The sequence below is a fragment of the Bombus fervidus genome, chromosome 7 (assembly GCF_041682495.2).
Source record: "Bombus fervidus isolate BK054 chromosome 7, iyBomFerv1, whole genome shotgun sequence".
Classification (NCBI taxonomy): domain Eukaryota; kingdom Metazoa; phylum Arthropoda; class Insecta; order Hymenoptera; family Apidae; genus Bombus; species Bombus fervidus.
The window spans coordinates 11,563,434-11,584,298 of NC_091523.1; the positions used below are offsets into that span (position 1 = coordinate 11,563,434).

Genomic DNA, 20,865 nt, shown 5'->3' on the forward strand with positions numbered 1-20,865 from the left:
TAATAATCGCGTTAGGTTCGTTAAAACACATAGGCTAAACCCTAAGGTTTTCGACGAAAATTGACTTTTATTTTTGTAAGTAACAGTTGCGGTAAATTGCTATAAGTTCGATCGATATACATTGAAACTATCATGAGAATAACAACGAGATTGAAAAGAAACAAATAGGCATTTATTCACAAGAGGCAGGTGTAGTTACAGTAGTTTCATTCTGTCGCTTTTATATATATATATATTTATATATATAATATGTATATATATGTATATATATAATAGTATTCTCACGTCCGTTTATAATTATCGATCGGTCCATCTACGCAATATAAATGGGCATGAACAATGGGGAAAGGGGGGGCGGGTGCATACAAAGTGTTTTGTCCTTTCGTACGCTGTAAAAACGACACGTGGACTCGTCGAATATTACGAAACGCGTCGCTCGGTGTTCTCATTTTTATTTTTTCCTCTCCTCGTTGCTTTTAGAACTTGTTTTCGTCTCAAGATACACGCGCACAGCAAGATTCTATTCCAGGGATAAACGAAAGAACGGAAATTGGTTTGTCTAAATGTTCCAAATAGAATCTCGTTGGCTTCCACTCGGATAACGACGATCGCGTCGCACCGCGTGGGATTTTTCGTAATGTTGACGAAAGAAGTCGATCGTTCTTCATCGTCTACGTTACACGTTTAATCGATCGCTCGACGTTTCAAAGCCGATCGTCACGCGGGAATATACATACATATTTTTATACGTATATATAAAAATTCCTTCCCGTTCTTCTCTTATCCATGTGTTTTCTTCCGCATGATTTTTACTAGTCGGTGGTAACGATATTTTCTCTTCTTCCGTTTTAGAATACTTCCCACTAACTACGACGACATGACGATGACGGTGAATTCCCTATACTTGTACTCCATATTAACGCGACGATAGTGACCGTGACTACAATTAGAATTAACAATGATCGTTCGATGATGCGTATCTTCGCGTGATTCGTTTCAATGATGAGCTCGAATCGAGTAAACGATGACGAGAGTCGTCCGTAATGAGGGCGAACGCGAACAAAAGCGTTCGTCCTCTATTTGCCGAAACGAATTGTCGATCGAAAATATCGTGTTGGATACATTAAATTGCCATAAGGTATAGAGAGGTACGTACTTTTTGAAGATAGAGAAAGAGAGAGAGAGAGAGAGACACTATAATTATCAATGAAGCATCGTGTTTGTGCAGAACAACTCTCCTATCAAGTAGATCGCATTTTTTTTTTTTTTCATTAAGGATATTACATGTCGCAGTAAATATAGTTAGGTTTGCACTATTCTATGTCAGTTACAAGTGGCTTCCCTTCTCCTTTACCCTCCTCCACCTCTTTCTTTTTTTTTTTTCCGCCTCTTTCAACCCGTGATTGGTATCTTCAGTATTCGCTCTTTTCACGATATCCTCCTATCTTTCCCGACAGCGTGTCAACACCTATATTAAGGAGACAGTTAAGCTACGCGTACTTTGTGAACGTGTGTATATGTGTGTTCTCTCTTTCGTGTATAATGTGTGTGCCTGTGTGTTGCATGTTCATGTATGCATGTATGTATCGTTAAGTGTACGCCTGAATAATATGTCGGTTTCAATTTTTTATTTCACTTGACGTAAGTGATCTCTCGGACGATAGATGCAACGATGGTGTCCTTAACTTCTGAATTTCTCCTCGACCTTTCCTCTTCTCCTCTTTAGTCTCTTACATTTCTACACAAATGTATAATAATTATATTTACATCCATACCATATTATCTGCGCACTCGTCGCGCTCACGAGGCTATCTCGTGCCACTCTTGATCGCCCGCCCGATCTAACATTATGATAATGTAAATTCAACAACCATATATATGTATATATATTTGTATATATATATATATTTATATATATATTCGTATATCAAAGCAAGAAATCGTATCAACGATATATCAATAGCAGAAGAAACATCGCTGGTTCTTTCCTATAAAACGTGGATGATCGAGTTTCCGGAGCGTGGGTCGCACGGGAGGCCTCGTCGCGCGGCTTTCTTCTAGTTATTGTTCGTGACACGGTTCTCAAACCTACCCGCGTAGAGATTGAGAGTGACCAGATAACGGAAGGAACGCAAGATAGATACAGGCGAAAGAAAATTCGAAGCTGCGGATAGATCGAAAGGGAATTTCCAAAAAGGTCCGCGATGCAATGCTGGTAGACCTTCGAGGACCTTCTCTTCCGAGATATTGTATATAACATTCAGCCATGAGACGAGGCGTTTCGCACACGCGGCATTATTCATCTTTCTTTCATAATATCGCTACGTTCCTCATCATTTCTCTTCTTATTTCTCATCTTCTTTATAGTAAAAGGCAGGTGATCCTCGTCACATGTATTTTTATGTACAAAGGATGAAAACCATCTTGGCGATTCTGTCTCTCATCGTTACATCCTCATCTACGTATAATTGTCACATGAGAATCCCTCATCAAGCAGCCTACACCATGCACGCTTTCCTCTTTCTTACCATTTAACACATTCACGCTCGCTCCACTCAACTTTCTTTCCTATTCTGGCCAGCCACCCTTCTTATTTAAACGCTACATATGTAGAAATATCTCTCTTCGTTCTGGGTCCCGCACAACTTTGTATCTTTTGCAATGACGATGGCTACCACGACGTGTGACCGTCATCGAAGGACGACGAGGATGTGCTGCAAGCAAGAAAATAAACCGGCTTTCTTCCTTGAGAATCAGAGAGATTTTTAGTTCTCTCGTGCGGAAGCAGTTTTCCCTTCGGACGATTCGTTCCGGGACATTAACGTTGACCTACTGCTGGCCACGGTAGCTTTCTTGCTGACAGTACATGCGTTGTTACGTAAACGACCGGTGAATTTTGCCGCTCCTTGTCCCGTTTCATCTTGTTTCTCTGGTTCGTTCTTGTTTTTCTGGATCGTTGCATGACACCGCTTTTCCGCCTGTTCGTCGCGAGATTTTTTATCACGCGGAGAATCAAACCAGAGTATTGCCGCGATTGCTAGGAACGTTTTTCTTTCGGTCAAACGTGAGAAGCGCGACTGAACGAGCGAAGAAAATTTAGTCGATAGACACATTGTTGTCAGTCGGCATAGTCGTGTTCGATTACAGCCGGAACAACGTGGATGAGACGTCGGTTCGCGACATCGTCACGTGTCTAATCGCGAGGTTATCGTACGAAAATAATCAAGGATCGGGCGAAGTAGACCTTCTTCTTCGTTCTCTGTACAATTCGCTGCGATTTGCTGCAAAAATTCGGCGCGTATGGAAAAATGCCTAAAGCTATCGATAGAAAACGAGAACCGAAGGGAAAACGGCGCACGATGATACACGTACGGATTAATTATTCACGGTTTCTTTTTTTTTTTTTTTCTAAACTACTGATTGACATTAGGCATCGCGAGCACTTCAAACGACGATCGTTCAGCTAGTAAGGAGTACAATTTGGTAAGCTCCGAGTTTACTTTCGAATCGCCGATGTCGTGCTTTTGTGTGGTCACGTACGCGCAAACACGCGAGCTGCAATGATTCGCAGAATACGATGCGCGTTGATGCAACGTTCATTAAAACGTGCCACGATTTCCGTTGACCGACACCGAACAGAGCGAATGCTATCCTCGCTCTGTTGGTTCCAAGTCTACGGTGTCTTTGAACGTTCGTCGCGTGTGAAAGGGTGCAGTCGACGCTGTGCACGTGCGAATAATGAGTTTGCGGATAATATACGTGTACGCAATATAATGTATTCTTCTCTGTGATGGCGTGACACACACGTGCAAGAGTTAAAGCGTCGATGCTCGAGCTGTTCCGCAGAACGGCATCGTCGTGGCGGTGAATAAGCTCCCTGGACAATTTCTTGGGTGTTAATGTTCTTTCGTTTCTCTTCTTCTGCTTCTATTCCTTCTTTATACGGAACTTTATTATCGTTAAAATTTCCGACGCCATTGCAACACATGGGCGCATGATGGTGTTCAGCGATAATTAGTTTTGTTCAGCGAGGCGCGTTACGACGACGACGACAACGATAACAACGATTGACGATAACGATTCGTTACACCGTTTCAACAGAATAGAGTTGTTAATCGTTTTTGTGTAGGCGTTAGCGTTATTGCACAACGATTGTGCGTACGATAATATATAATATTGTTTATTGCGAGTGTCAAGATCGGTACGTAGCTTGGTAAGTTCGACTCGGTCTCTTTCTTTGCCGTGGATTTAAAGGACGGTCGCGCTATAGCAATTGTCGTATTACCTTCGTTTCAAAAAGGTGCAAAAAAATTATTTTCTATAATTCGCCATAAAAAATAAACTTCCTATTACCTGCTCGTGTAAGTGTCCGTGTATCTGTACGCGCGTCTGTGTTTTTGCGCGTGCATATGTTATGCATATGTGTACTCGTGTATTCCATCGCGTGAGTATCTCTATGCGTGTCTCTTCTATATAATACGTGTATTACGTGTTTTATTTCGTGTGGTCTGGTCATCCTCGTCTCGTTTCTTCTGTACACCCGAGAATACACATGTATGTTATACATTTAAGCTCTCTATAGCTTGTTTGTCTTTTCGTTTAATCTTCGAATGCCTCGTGGATACGCTAGGACGCTACTTCAGTCATTCCGTCACTCACGCATCGTTCCCCTTTCACTCTTCCTCTGGACTTCCTTTAAATCCAGCGAATTTACTAAATTTAGCGCGATAAATTACCATCCCGTATATATACAGATATTTTCTCTATCCTGTCCCAAACCTTGCAGGATACCATCACTCCTCGAACGTGCTTTCGCATCACGATCGAAGGATCCTAAACGGTGATAACGCCGTTTCCGTTTCTTCGAAGGTCATCCCAAGTGAAACATGCAATCGTTCACTCGATGGATATTTCGACCTTGAGAAGAATCCTACCTCGAGTTTCGTGGCGCCAATCCACGAGGTTCACGTCTTATTTCTCCGACGATATATTTTTTATCTTTTCTTATTTTTTTCTTTTTGTCAGACACTGCGTGTAACATACATAACATTATATCGACACACGTAAGCGTAGTCCACTATAGCTGTGGTAATTAGTATAGCACTCTGCAGAATTCACAATTCAGTCGTTAACGTAAGAATACGATCTTCTGCTTTATTATTTCTTCCTTTCTTTCTTCTTTCGTTCTTGCTCGTCGAGAGTCGTCTTAACCTGCAGCTACATTCCTCTTAAGGATTGCTCTCCCAACGGGCTAGTTGAATACGCCTGTTGTCCAGAGAGGGCGAAAGGAGCGACCTGAGGGATGCGCTCGGTGGCGATCCGCTAAAGTACTTCAAGGTCAGGGGTGACTGCAGATGTCTGTGTCTGATCACTTCTCGCTCAGCAGGCAGCGGCCACAGTTCCTGCGAAGGAACGAGCGAAGGTATCAACTACAACATAGTGTTCTATGATTGGCGATCGTATCGTTCATCGATCGCGAAAAAACATACTTGGTCGTTTTGTTTTTTCTCTCGTTTTAGATAATATTGTAGCAGCTACGAACGATCATTTACCTGCAGCGAGAGAGCCTCGTCTCAGGACTCACCCTGCTTGTTTCTACGCCCAGTCAGAGAACCAACCAGAGATTTCAAGGTAGCGCCAAGACCCTTTCCACTTGGAGTATTCAGGCTACTAGCGTTTCTAAAGCCTTGCGGATGTGCGTCTAAGCATTTCTGGTACCTCAGCTGTATAATTAAACACAGAATGTAAATCGAATAAGTTTAGAAAAATACACCAAATCGTTTTAATAAATTAATCACCTTGCAAGCAGCTTCAATAGTTTTGCACAGGGCTCCGCTGCTAGGCTCGCAATTGAAGACGTGTGCGATGAAAAGATCTTGCGCGGTGTGCATTATAAAGGCGCACTGTTTCACGTTGCGACCGATGCCGAGGAACGACAAATAACGTACTCTGCACTCGGTGATAAGTTTCTCTTCCTGAAATAGGTACAACTATTTCTGTCTGCCCTCTTTAAACGTATTATTACTCATCGATCCACTTACGTTCGGTGTAAGGATGGAAATCATACTGGGTGCAACTGCTACGTTCACGTTTCGCCACTGGTTGATCGGCGTGTTAGTTACAATGTGATCTATCGCGTCATTCAGAACCTCCATTCCAGTTGCTTGAGAAACCTGCATGGATCCGAGATATTGTGCTCGCAACACTTTCTTTGGCTCCTCCATCGGTGTTGGAAACGATTGTGCTGAAAACAGGTCAATGTTTCATCCAGTTCTCGCCTCAAACAAAATCTACAAACTTTGGAAATTACTTACTGACTAGTGCTTGTCCGTTTCTATGGAAGCGTCTATGCTCTGTGGGTAGATTAGTCGGTCTTGTGGCCAAACTTGTTCGTCCATTGATGTCGACTGGTTTCGCGAGGTTTTGGTGTTGCGATCGTTCGATCATGATCTTCTTGCAAATATCGCGCAGCGTGTTCGCGATCGTGCGCGCCGGGATGTCGCAACGGAACACATGGCACATGTGTTTCCGGGTCGATCTGTCTCTTGCCACGTAAGCAAAGTCTCTGAAAGATAAATGACGCATCGACAGGTTAACAGATTGCGAAAGAATTTAAATGTCATCGTTTGGAATGCGTCTTACCTTTCACTGTGCGAGGATCAGTCAGACGGAACAGCCATGAAACGTGAATCATAAATGTATTATAGAGATGGTTAAAACTTCTTCGGGTATCCATCGAGATTTACTTACCGGCAGTGATCTCTGCCAACACCCCACACCCTAACCGTGTGAATTGGCTGTGTGTTGAGAACGGTAAGATTCTCTGGATCTATCAGTTTCAGCGCGCCTTCGTCCAGATCCATAAACAGATCTTTGCCCTGGTAACATTTAAAATCACGCGTTTTAGTAGCTACTATATTTTCGTTGCAACATAAAAAATTAAATTTCCAATTGACACTAACATCACCCCATCGCCCAACCACATCGAGAAGATCGTTTCTACCCAGCGATAAGTCTACGATACACTTGTTGACAGCCTTGCTGCTTCTTTCGGGCGTCAGGTCCTCCTCGGCGATTTCTGTCCATCCAAGAGAGCGTACAGCGAATCTGATAGGTTTGTCCCTGCCCTCGGAGTCCGCACGTGCGGGATAGCTCCTTCGTCTGAAAGGTGAACAGACAGAGAGAGAGAGAGAGGGAGTGTGTGTGTTTGTGAAGCGAACCATTATATCGAAGAAAAACTGACAAACAAGTATCGATGATATCTTACTTGAGAGCTAGCTCCACTTTTCTCTTGTTTTCTAACTCCTGATCTAGGGCCGAGCTCGTGTTACTGCGGGTGACGGTGTTCACCATACCGCTCAGAGTGTGGAAATTATTTATCTGTTATCGATAACACCAAATCATAAAAGTATTCTTTCCAAATTTCTATTTATTAAAAATACTTTATAAATCTCTACTCACGCTGTCGTTGTCTTTGATAAGACTCCTGCGCGACTCCCTCTTGGAATGTGGTGGCGCCTCTGGAGGCTCTCTCTGTATATTTCCACTTTTAACGTGCCAATAATACGGTCCATTCTCGTCTGGAAGAAAATTGAATCGTTGGTCGAATCGATCCGAATGAACGTTTCGCGTTTTTAGTTCGTCTCGACGTAGATAAGTTTACAAGAAGCTATCTATCGGTAATGTATTCATTCGCTACATATTCGTAGCTCAGATCCGATACTCACCCTCGTGTTTCTGCCATCCGGGTGGTAGATTCTCATCTTTATCCTCGGAATCGGTGGTATCCACCTCCGCCGGCTTCTCCTGGGTATTGTTCTGCACAGTGGTATTGTTCTTTTGATCCTTGGGCTGTCTCCGCTTCACAGGAACCGCGTACAGCTCGCTGTTTAATCCACCCTCCACGTGCGGAACGCCTCCCATTTCTGTCGTTTCGTTATCCGCTTTCTCGCAATAACTGTAATATCCCACGGCTCAAGATTATCACATTGTATCACATTATACCCTATGATATTCTCTGTGCGATTCTAACCACTCACTTTACCACGAGAATTTACTCTGATAGATATAGTAGACTTTACGAAAGCAAAAAGACCGCAGCCTCGAAGCAACGATGCTAATTTCAACGTTCTACTTCGACGTCGTTCTGGCCAAGGTTACATTATCGCGTACGCGTGTATGTTCTGATCGTTCGCAAGCAGACAACGATTTATCAGATTTATAACTCGACGTTAAACGGAGGAAGATTCGCGCGCCAGGTACAGATGGATGGTCCTCGTTAACATTTTACTTATCGCCGTTCGCATTACGATCAATCGCATTACGGATCACGTAATTGACCAATGGACAGTGGCTGGTAGAGTTTTATCGATCGCGCAACTAGCATTCGACAATGACGAATCACGATCGCGTCGATGATTGCTCGCGTCATCGGACCTACTTACTGGGAATAGCGCGCAGCTTGTGATTAACGTACCAGGTGAGAATAGAAATTACCACGAGTACCGAGTGAAACGAGAAACCGGCGATGAACTAAATCGATCGATTTGCACAGACACTCCGTTCACGTTGGAATTTCTTTTCTTGGTGTTTCACGACGATTCGCTACTTTCACAATGGTGATAAAACGCACAATCTACGAGATGCATAAACGGTACGGATGGACGAAGAGAGTGCTACATTAAAAACATGGTAAAAGCGGTGCAGCGACAGTGAAACGTTCGTAGACGTGAATCTATATTGAATAGGAGTTGATTTTATTCCGCTGTGCGGAACACTGCCGCTCAGTGGAATAAAATCCATTCTTCAGGCCGTAGGTACTGATGCGGCATTCAGACGCCCACTTTCTAGTGGATAAAGGCGCGGTCGAAAGATCGACGCGTACCCGGGGAAAACTTGGTTTTACTTTCTAATGCGAGCACCGTGAAGAGTCTGGTATGTCTGGCGGGCAGAATTTTTACTTTATTCCACGTTTTCAACCGAACTGACGCGTTTTTTCCATGGGGAGAAGTGCGATCTTCCATCGAGCGCGTTCCCTTCTGTGTTTGATTATTCAGAAAGAATATCATCTCCTTCTTTCCTTCCTGTTCTTTTTTTTTTCTTGTCGTTCACCACAAGCCAAACTTTGATCACAATTTCCCATATATCTTACGTCTAAATGCTTACATCCTCTTTGTCAAACTTAATATTTGAAAAAATGGGTGGCGTAGTCGACCGAGAGATACGAAGAGGAGTTACCTCGAATACTCGATTGATCACGCGTCCCACGTTTCGAACCTGCGCGGTGTACCTAGCATGCAATGCTGAACGCGTCCACAGCCAACAAACTTCACAATACTGCAAAGTATACAGGGTGTTGGATGGGGGGAAGGTTGGCACAAGGATAAGCAACAACAACTCGGGCTCGAGTTTCCTACGGAGCAGCGAGGAGCATTGCCGCCTACAAAAGCTCGCGTTTACAGGTGAAAATCGCATCGGGTCAGCCATTGAATTATATATATATATACATATACATATATATATGTACATATATATACATATACAATATAAATATACTGGAACAAGTATCCAGACACGACGCTTGCGGTTATTTGTTTAAGAATTTAATAATAAACGAAATTGTGTGTAGCAGCGGGGCAGCCAGCAAATAGTATAGTAACAACAACAACAATAACAACAATAATATAATATGTATACGTATATGAACATCCAACAAACAGAAGACTGTGAAGCAACAACTTTGTTCGATTAAGAAATAGTGCAGCGAATTTAATAAGGTTTCTGGGTACGACGAGTGGCTCTATCGTACGTACTTTCTCGAATCCGATAGATTCGCAGCGTCGACCGTGTCCGCGGATGCTGACTGAACGGGAGGCAGAATCGAGGAAGACGACGACGAAGATCGAGGATTTCCGTTGAGGGTGTCGTCGACCAGAGCAGACTCCGCAACACCCTCGCTGCGGTACCTGAATCAGCACGTCGTCGTGCGCATTACTTAAGGGATCGATCGTCGTTGGACCATGTTTCGTTTTCTCTATCATTTTCGCTACCATTTTCTCTGTCGTTCTATTTTTTATCGACGATAGAATCGTGTTCAAATAGGTCGAGTGTACGGAGTAAATACGGTTCTATCGCGTTTCATGATAAACAAGAGTAGGTTTCTTGCAGGGAAGTTTTTTGATGCCATTCGGGAACCGAAATCGTATGAAATCGAGCGTATTTGGTTTCTGGTTGATGCATACATTGTACGCGATGGTCGCATTATCATATCGATGCGATTATTACAAAGTCATGAACCTGGGTTCGTTATGATGAGAATGGATAACTGTCCACTGACAGTACTTTGCATAATTAAACTTCGATTTAGTAGCATTTGCCGGCCGTGTGGTATTTATACAAGCGAATTTTCCCGCCGATATTTTTGACCAGTCGAATCGAGCGTTGATACGCGTTGCAAATAGATTTTGTTCGGAACCTACTTCTCGTTTTATAAATACGCGTTACACAGATGTTTTTTTATTTTCTTGTGGTGAAAATATCACGAATGACGTCAGTTTCAGCGAATGTATTTTACCATGTTGGTAATACAAAAATTCAATTCTCACTGAAATTTCAAAAGGGAATAATGGAATTTTCGTTACGAGAATTTCTTGGAAATCGACTTCGTTCCCTGAAAACTGTACTACAACCTCGTCTACCCTTATTTTCTCTTACAAAAACTCCATTCGAATTCTTTCCTGCATTTTAAAATTTCGCAATTTTTCAAGAAACTCCATAACGTAACATATTTTTCACTACTTTTTTCCTTCTTTCACAAAATCACATTCGCCCACGCGACAAAACGATCGCCACCTACTCGATCGAATAATTAAAGACGCCTACAGGCGTCGTTATAATTCAGAGGTAGCTGTTCAGTCTATTTATTGTGGGAGTCTCAAAGTGAAAAACTCGACTACGAGTCGAGCTACCGGCGAAAATAGTATCGACGGTTATAAATTTTCCAATGAGCGAGTACAACGGCTTAAAGACGATCTCGATTAACCGTCGCGTCGTGATTTGTGCGCGCCGTACTGGCTGGAAATTACCGCGGCTGCAAGGAAGTGCCATTTTAATTAACGATTGGGGAACGGAGCCAGGCACCGACGTGGTTAGTACAGGGTCGCTAACCATGTCGAAGTAATTAGGGGATTAGCCGAGCGGTTTGCTGACTAACGTCGTTCGTCTCTCCGGAGCGTCGTTTGGCCTAGTCTTCGTCGTCTCCTTCGATCTCGAGCCGGTCAACTTTTAATCTCCGATCGCCACTGGGATTTCAATTTTCTCGCAAATATGAAGTATAAGAAGTAGTTTTTGATATACCGTGTACGTCCCTGTCTAAGTGCCCTAAATATTGTCGATGTTAACGTTCGAGATACAACCAGCAGCTGTCCTAATATTTCTTAATTATTTCTAGTCTTTTCACGATTCGTTAATGTTTGCGTTCTCAATGATTTTTGGAATATCCATTTTTTTACTTTTAGTTAACCGAATCTACGAACAGACTTTCACGGCATCTATTCTGGAAATCATTTATTATTTCCATTATAAGATATTCGTGGAACGTTACAACGACACCTTATCCTCGAATAATTACTAATATCTATTTTCCACAGGACACCTCTCAAAATAGATTCCTTTATGAGAGAAATACGTTTCGTTAAGCCACGAATAGACTTTGACGTCTACCTTTCGAATGATTTATCGCGTTCGTAAGCCCATAAGTACAGCTAGCTGGAACTTTCTTTTTAAACGATTTCTTTCCCATCATCCCACCGATGCATTTTCTTCTTGCAACTATGACACCCTCCGAAGGTTCTGTAATATCTTGCTGCAGTAGCAAGCGCGATCTTCAATACCGCGTTCCTGCCTTCTCATATAGATCACGGTTATCCATCACTATGCTAAGAAAAGCGGAGTCTCCGGATCTTTGAAATGTCTCGACGTTGATGCACATTTTCTTGCTAAGGTGACCAAAACCGAGGACCAATCTACCAATTTCTTCCAATCTTTCACATTCATAATCCATTACTTGGACAAGTTTCACTGTAACGAAATGTCCGATGGAAAAATATTTGTCTTCCGAGCTAAAAGCTCTCGGACGATATCTCGCTGATGGTAGGAATTCTTCGACAGCAATAACAGTTTTTATCAGAAGCCAATAGGTTATTAATTCATCGTGTATCAAGATGCGAAGGCAAAAGGACGGATAGGTTATTTGAGGGAATCCCGATCCCTTTTGACAGTCAGAAACTCGATCCTTTATCCGGACCGGATGACCCGACCATGAATGACACTTATCCCTCTGCTCCCTCGACTTCGACCATATTTTAAGTTGACGCGGACTTGTCAGGGTCTTCGTTGGTCCGATATTAAATTTTCTCAATTGTACACCTTCGCGTCATATATTTCTGTGACTGGCTATCGAGCTTTAATAAACGCGACAGAGATTTCGGTAGACGCAACTGGTAACCGTTAATTACAGTTTCCAACGAACATGTTGTAATTTCTTGTATATGTCGTTAATTAGCTCTCTAAACACGCCCCTTTGACCGGCTCGAAATATCGAAACAAAACCAGAGAACGCGGCGCGTTTCATGCTGCTGTAGTTGATATTTGTACAATGTACGTACATTATTTATAGAGGGAATCTCGACGCGTTCCAGGAATGTAATTAAAATTGAAAGCCACAGGGAAAAGACACGACTAGTCAGGTGTTTCGTATTTTTTGACACCACAAAAAAACATTACAATTGTCTGGCTTTTACGTCATTTGGTAAGTAAAAAGAGGTATTTTAATACGAAATTGTCGAAGAAGAGAATAATCTGATATTGACAATTTTTATGTCAGTTTAATTTGATTAATATCAGTCTGCATATAATTAATGCTCCAGGAGGTGACAAAGACACGTATTCAATTACAAAATCAAACGAGAAGCTAGTCTTTGTACGAGAGCAACTTTAAGTTCCATCTTGTCAATTAATCAAATACGAATGACCAAAATCGTCTGTTTATTAAATCTGATCGTAGAGTTCTCATGAAAATTTCAAATAAAAATTATTACAGTTACAATATTTGGTAGGTCGTTAGCTTTTTCACAAAATTTCATGGATTTGTTATCCGTTGTAAACAGAACCAAACAGGTTGTCCTTCTTTTCAACTATATCGTATTTAAAGCACACTCCTTTAACGACTAAATAGCATTCAAGTCAGAAAATCAGTAAAAATTATACTCGTTACGTTTCCTGTCTGTAGTTTCCACTTATGATTCCCCTTGAAAAAGAATGTTTCTGTTCTCCTACAAAAACGCATTAACACACTGCGATCGTTAGCTTCCCTTTGAATCATGCGCCATGCGAAACAAACCCCTTTCCTTGTTCAAGTGCGATCGCAATCACGTGTTTTCGTTTAGAACTTTCGCATAGAATGACGTCTTTCTATAGACTTTACAGTGCATATAGCTTTGAACGCTTAAAGTAAAAGGAGAAGGCAAGAAGCAGAGAGAAGGAAAGTAGAGAACGAAGAGAGTGCGTTGTTGGGAAAACAGAGAGGACCAAGAACTATCTGTACTTGGAACGGAGAAGGAAGGCGCGAGGTTTCGCGCGAACGACTGTCCGCAGCTTAATAACACCGTTTTAAGCAAGTATGTGGGTTAGCAAAGGTACGGCCAGAAGCTTGGAAATTCGCCAGAAGTTACGGGGAGGAAGGCAATGTACATAAATGCGGTCGGAGCGCGGATGGCGATCGATTAAGCCGAATACCTTTGCGGGAATTCTCTATCGATCGTCGTCGATGCGACAACTTTCGCGGCGGCCAATTGTCCGTTTGTGTACCGATCGCAGCTGGCTAACACGAAACGAGCGATTCTTGCGCCGTTTGCTAACGAACCTACGCTCCTTCGCTTTGACTTTACGGCTGAATATTTTAGATTACGTTTGAGCAGTCGATGCATTTTCCGACGAACTAACGTTTTCACGATTCACGCGTTCCACGCCAGTAGGTACAGTACGTATACATAGAAATTGATGTATGGTCAAGCATATTTTATACATCTATAGATACGCGCGAGTGAAGCACACATGACAATGAGCATTATTTGGTCGCTGCTAATTGGCGTGGGCGTACGATTAGGATTATTTGTACATTTACGTATATGCACGAGCGAAACACACACAACGATGAGCATTATTTCGTCGCTATGTGCCGTTTCCACGAGTCGAATCCGCGTTTAATACTATGACGACCAGTTAGAGACATTCCTCTAAATGTATAAGGGAACTGTACAAAATTTAGCTATGGCCATTATACGCTAATAGTTGACATTCGCACGAGGCCAATAGCGTCAGTGGTCATTAACATGACGATTCCGTAGCGCCACTGTGTTAATACGCGCACAATGTGAAATTCAGGTGATAACGATAACTGGTATTTATCTTTCGAAAGAGATAAATATTCGCAAACGTATTCTCCGTCCAATTAAATCATACCTGGTGTTTGATAATAATTTGACAAACATAGGCCGCGTTAGATAAAAATATTCATTCTTCTTTATTCGTAATTAAATTAGAAAGCGAAGCGTAAAAGTAGATTTTAAGAGGACGTTGATTATCCATGCACCTAAAATTTTATTCTTTTTCCTTATTTTCACTGATACGTTCTTCGGACTAATGTTAAACCGACGATAATGAAATTTTAACGTGCCACCCATCGTTCGTGAAATTAACAAAACCGTTCGAGTAAAACCACTAGGAGCGATATGAAGTGAAAAATAATATTTTACAGCGTAATTACTGTGCGACAAAATAACTACTTGAAAATCGCTAGTGTGGAATAGCCTCGATACTGCCTTCATGCTACAAGAAAAAGAGAGAACCGCTCATTTGCATCTCTTACTACGGAGAACAATGTTGCGCTGCAAGTCGTTCGCGACTTCCGAGCAAGCAGTGTTTCGCGCGTTTAGATTCCGTTTCCCGGGTCTCTTATTACGTTCCCTCGAGACGTGCCTGGCAAAATGTAAGTCACAGAGGCTCGTAGCTTACGGTCCAAGGGCCACCGAGAATATTGTACAACCCACCAGCGTCAATATTTAGTTTCTTTTCTTCGTACAAGGAAATTCTCGTAGTATTTTCACTGTAATTTCGCTGGGTTGTTTCGCAAGTACCAAAGTTGAAACAGCTAAAGTTGACATTATGAATGATGAATTTAATACTTCTTTAATCGATACGGCGTCCACTAGTGTGTATAGCGACGAAAATTACTTCGTGCCTTTTCTCGTAAGAATAAATATGTCGATAAGCGCTATTCTCATACAGTAGTAAAGACAGAGCACATAAAATTTCGTTATTAGTTTACAAATTAGATTTTTTGCTGGAAGAGTGACACGATTGAAGAATAATTCAAGAATAATTCTTTTAGAAAATCGATTTGAAACAGAAATCTTGAAACACATAATTATTGATTGCTCACTTTCTCCTTTTACAATTTAGCTAACATTACTCTCATTTTGAGGATTTCTAATACAATGTTATATATACATATTCTGTACAATTAAAAAAAGGGGCAAATTGTGACATCTCTTGATAAATACTCTAATGTAATTAAATAATTATGACATTCTTATCCAAGTAAAATCTTAAAATCGAAGATTTTGTTAGATATACCATCCTCGTGTCAAAATAAAGATATTGAAAGCAAACGACCTCGAGCAAATCCTCATCTCTTCTAAATCTACTCTAATAACCCTAATTATATATCCTCTGAATTACGTCTACTCCGAGTAAAATAATACCACCATAGAGAAGTGTCGGTATTATCGAGTATTAATCCAATTACATTACTAAATTCCTCGTCGACCTGTATCGCAAGATTTCCATCTCATTCAAGTTACCTTTGGCGCCATAGTCGAGACTCGATCCCCTAATGGTACCCTTCCAATCAAAGCGTGAATCGAATCACGTTTGGCAACCGGTTTCATGATCGATTAGCCGTTCTGTTTGCTCTGTTCGTGATTACCTTCAGACACATGAACGATCAGAGAAACCAGCGAACAGACTGCTAACCTAACGTAGAATCGTGTCGTTATCCAAGAGATCTAAACTCGAGCGAAGATAGAAATAGGAGAGAGCGTAGGAAATCTTAATATAAACCGTGGCTGGTGGTTAGCTTGACGACCTTAGGAGCAAGAACCAGAGCCGGCACAGACGGCAACGACGAGAAATCATAGACGGCTACGTAATATGGCCGATCATGGTAACTGAAATCAGCTGTCGGCGGCTCGTAATTGTAAACCCACCCTATATATGGACACACGATGTTGCCGTAACTTTCAGTGAGTTGTAATTAAACCCAATTAGGTCGTAAGGTGAGCAACTTCTGACGCACCTGGCTGAACCGTAAATTACACCGGCAAGTTCTCTATCCGCTGCGACCATGATTACGGTATACGCAACTTTGCAATTTCTGGCCGGAACACCGGTGTCCGGATATCGGTGGAAATTAGACAGTCCGTTTGGCGCGAGGATCTCGGCTGAAAAGCCGATCGACGGAATCGGATTCTAGTTCTTTCGCGTGATCGTGACTCGACTGGTAATCGCTGGATTTTCTGTTCCCTGCGGACCGTTTGAATCGCAGTTAACAGACACTCGGCGTAATGGATTTCACGAGACCAGGTATTTGTCTATTATTTAAATAGCGAGATCGTAAAGAATTTGCGGTCTCTGGTGGAAAAACCATCGGTTTAGAACGATCGTGACCAAAGTTGCGATCAGTTACAGGTCGACCTTGTAATTTTATTTGCTGAAGGGTGGAAAGATTTCGAATTACGATTAACACGTTCAATGTTGCGTTGCTTTCGTGCAATTTTTATCTCAAGTGTTAGGTTATCACGCGTGTCACTGCTGCTATATTTACAATTAATGGGAGGGATGTAGCGACAAGTCACGTATGAAGGGATGAATGCGACTGATTTAATTGAATCTGGTAGTATACGCGTTCTACTTGCACGCACTTTGCTTTAGAAATGAATTTCTATCGTTGTTAACAGTTTAGTGATCTTATAAAATTGAAATTTCCAGAACGTAAGTTGCGAATGAATTATAACTAGACTGCGTGAGTTTGTGCAAATTCATATTTTTGTAGACACATATAAATATCTCTTTCACCCTGTGAATATTCTAACGAGTGCTTTTGATATTTCGTCTATTTCTGTATATTACGTGTATATTGGACATACAAATGAAATTTTGCACGAACATCCGCAGTCTAATTACGGTTCTTTTCTTTTACAAAGAAACATACATCGTAGGCTAAAAGCATCGGATCAGTTCAGAGTATCGAATCTCTTCTGGGAACTCCGTTAGCAATTCGAAGTTAATACCACAGACGACGGTGGCAATTTCCTTTCTCTCGATAGATTTTCTACAAAAAACTATTCCCACATACAAGACTTCCTATATCTCCCCATTTTTTAAAAATACGTTCTTAAGTTCCACAAAAAACGAAACGATTCCAAACTGCCAGCCTGTAACCCGGTCACTTATTTCACCTATTTAGAAATACCAGTATCGAACAAAGATTTCATCACCGATGATCCACGTAACCCCTAAACAATGGTACCCCGACGACCCGAGTGGCGAATTTCAAACTTTCAAACGAACTGTTCTAGCGCTTCATCAATTTCGCGATTCCCCGCCACGGGCAACGAGCGGTTTAATTACCATTCTCAATCAATCACGAGCCGATTCAAAATTCACGGATCTGGGCAACCTGAGTCGTTGCACGAGCGAGGGGAACAGGCCATAAATTTTCTCGAGCAAGAGACGCCAAACAGAATTACTTACACGGCGGACCATTAATCGGATGCGAGGCCGCGTAATCTGTTAGGCGTTCGGTGTGATACTCGCAGGTAGGAAAGAAGCACTGGGTACAGGGGGTTGCGTGAGCGTGTGTGTGTATGTGTGTGAGAGAGAGAGAGAGAAGGGTGACGAACGACGGCTGCCAGGGTGAAATGAAAACGGACGATATAAGAAGAAAGAATCGTACACGAGCGAAACACCGCGTACGTGGGCGTTCGTACGAAGTACAGCGGAGTCGGGGGGTGCTCCTCTAGCTCGATCAATACACACTACCAGCAACCCTCTGCGTCCCACGCCGTCCCTCGTCCATTTCGTTCACCCCTGACACCCTATCCTCCCTATTCCATTTCGAACGACCCCTACTATCGTCGGTTTAGATGCTCGAGACCGCTGTCGTTTAGCTCTACAAGTCTTATCGCGCGAGCGGCTTCTCGCTTTTTTCGCGCCACTCGCAAGAGGAAAAACCGATTAGCGTGCACGCGTTTCTTTTTTCTGGCTTTTCACGGCACAGATCGTTCAACCGGGCTTTGTTATCGCGTTCGCGGGTTGCCGTACTTCATCGGGGTTAGACGAGCTGTTTTGATTTCGTTTTAGAATCACGAGGGTGGAATTCCGATCGGGATCACTCGACTGGCAACGCGGCGGAATGTTTGGTCTCGATTTCAGTTTAGGCAGATTGTTGAAAATGTTTGATAGAGTTGGGAGAGTCTTTCGACATTGGATGAGGGTAAATGAGAGTTAGGTATCGATTATATCGACGGAGAGTAAAACACTGTGATCGTGACGCGTAATTGATGTTGAGCCGTTCCACGTTAAGTGTTGCGGCATCTGGCCGCCTTGTATCCGTTGGAAAGCTCCAACAAATTTTGCTTTATTCGATGTAGTTTACGTTAGAAAGCATACGACTGACCACAAAGTATTTGAACGCTCGTAGAAACCTTTTATAAATATATCGTGTATCTTTGTGTGGAACATTACAAAATTTCATCGATATTACGTTGAGATTCGATCATCGCGATTATATCGCCAAATAGGACAAGTTCTTTTAACACGAAAGTTTTCTATGGTAAATATTCAAATACTTTCGTATGTGTTTAAAGTACGAATGAAATAACAGATTCGTAATAATGTAACCAGAAAATAAACGCAGAAAAGTCGGCTTTTTTTAATCTGGTGTTTTCATTTGGATCTGAAACTAAATTTAGTTCCGTCGTCTTAAAGAATATTTTAAGAAGTAGTTGATGAGTGGTATAGGAAAAAGGGCACGATACTCTTCCAAATATTATCACTGGAATCGACTGGCCTGCGCAAGAAGGGTAGCCATTTAAGTCTGGTCGAACCGACAACGTATTCCCTGCGGACTCTGCGCCCTTCCAAAGGGTTCCAGGGCTGTACACAGTGAACTGAGGTAATTAAGTTTGGAGCGGAGGAAGGAACGCTACGGAGTTCGGTAACGCGTTCTTGCTCTCTTCCAAGATACCGTCTTTCACGTTCAGATTAAATTCTATAAATATCGTATGGCGCCGGAAGTCATGGCTTGAATTTAGATTCGCTCTCATTCTTGTGTACAGTGGCAGGTCTGAGAACCGTAATTGCTTTCAAACAATATTTCAATATTTATATATAGTGGAAATATAATGCCCTGCGTCGATATTTTGATTTTTAGATGCACGGTTTCCTCAAATATTACGTCGTCCGAAAAGTTTCTTTCGTTTTATAAGGAAATAATGGATGCACAATATTTTCCCTTTTATATTATTTTATCGAATTACGTATGGTCCATTTTGTTCTATCAAAATAAAGATCATAACGTTCGACAGATTAGGTTTCATGTTTCTATAAAGATGCATCGTTGTAAAAGACGTGTCTGTAAAAGAAAGACACTTTTCAAGACAACCCAATACGATAAAACATCCACAGATTAATCAGTTAATTAATAAATCGTGGAAAAATAGCTTGACGCGTTCTTTTCATTTTGGAAGAGTCTGATATTCGGTTATAAAATATATAAACTGTTAAGGTTATTTGATGTATGTGGAATCAAAGAAACGCGTGGGTAAATTGTAAGGTATTGTAAGTATATATATATATATATATTGTGAATATTAAAGTACAAAGTGTGTAATACAATGTAAGCTGGTCCAGATCCGCACGCTAGCAATGTTACTCTGAGATTAAAAGAACCCTGAAGCCAACGTCGCACGTGTACCGCTTATGGTCTGTCATCGACGCATTCTTTTGTCTATGCGCTATCGATGGCCTCAACGCTCGAGAAAACCGAAGACCAGATGTTTTCTTCGAAGTGGCGATCACTTCAACATAAACAAATTACGTATCGTGGAATGTTAGAATTTAATCTTGAAGTTAAGATTAATAATCTGTGGAAGACACAATGTTTACGTTGAAATAATATTCAGTGATGTTTATTAAACAAAACTACAGAACCTGATGTATATAAGCGAGTGATATAATTAACAACGTATACAAGAATTGTTGATTGTTGGCCAGTTACTCTCAGACTAAACGTAGGTAGTGACCCATGATCTCTTAAATTTTTCAACCCCACTCTCTATACAGTAATGAGTATGACCTGTGTAAGTGTCCTGTTCAAATGCCTGTGTGGGATGTCTGTGTAAGGGTATTTATGCGCGAAATATCGTTGTATTCCAACATGGAAATATAATAGATCGCTTATCTTGCTGGTTGTACAGCACACGTTTTTAAGCACTTTAGTTTAATAAGGCTGTAAATATAAGAGGCGATAATAGCTACGATTAATATTGAAATACGTCTGCTACGTTGGGAAATATAAGTATTCTGTCAAGTAGCAACATTCTGCGTTTAAGAGTTAACAAGTTAGAAGTACTTACGTACACGTATATAAAATAGACGAGGAATTGACACGAGTTATTTGCTGCGAAATATTAATAAGCAAACTTCTCCAAGGTTCACGCAAGTAAGAAACGAGGTCATTTTGGG

General features: G+C 41.7%; 1 protein-coding gene across 1 annotated transcript in view; it reads right to left on the reverse strand.

The window, feature by feature from the left end:
• Positions 1–4,152: 4,152 nt before the first annotated feature.
• The window catches only part of LOC139989472 (protein Fe65 homolog), a 158,783-nt gene continuing 142,070 nt past the window's right edge, over positions 4,153–20,865 (reverse strand). Inside the window, exons 5-16 of the mRNA XM_072007928.1 lie at positions 9,813–9,965; positions 7,728–7,957; positions 7,462–7,580; positions 7,268–7,380; positions 6,963–7,161; positions 6,751–6,878; positions 6,643–6,648; positions 6,315–6,565; positions 6,042–6,244; positions 5,799–5,975; positions 5,585–5,723; positions 4,153–5,429 (exon numbers count right to left, since the gene is read on the reverse strand). Coding sequence (XP_071864029.1) covers positions 5,380–5,429; positions 5,585–5,723; positions 5,799–5,975; positions 6,042–6,244; positions 6,315–6,565; positions 6,643–6,648; positions 6,751–6,878; positions 6,963–7,161; positions 7,268–7,380; positions 7,462–7,580; positions 7,728–7,957; positions 9,813–9,965 — 1,768 coding nt within the window. The 3' untranslated portion in view covers positions 4,153–5,379. The remainder of the gene's footprint in view (positions 5,430–5,584; positions 5,724–5,798; positions 5,976–6,041; positions 6,245–6,314; positions 6,566–6,642; positions 6,649–6,750; positions 6,879–6,962; positions 7,162–7,267; positions 7,381–7,461; positions 7,581–7,727; positions 7,958–9,812; positions 9,966–20,865) is intronic.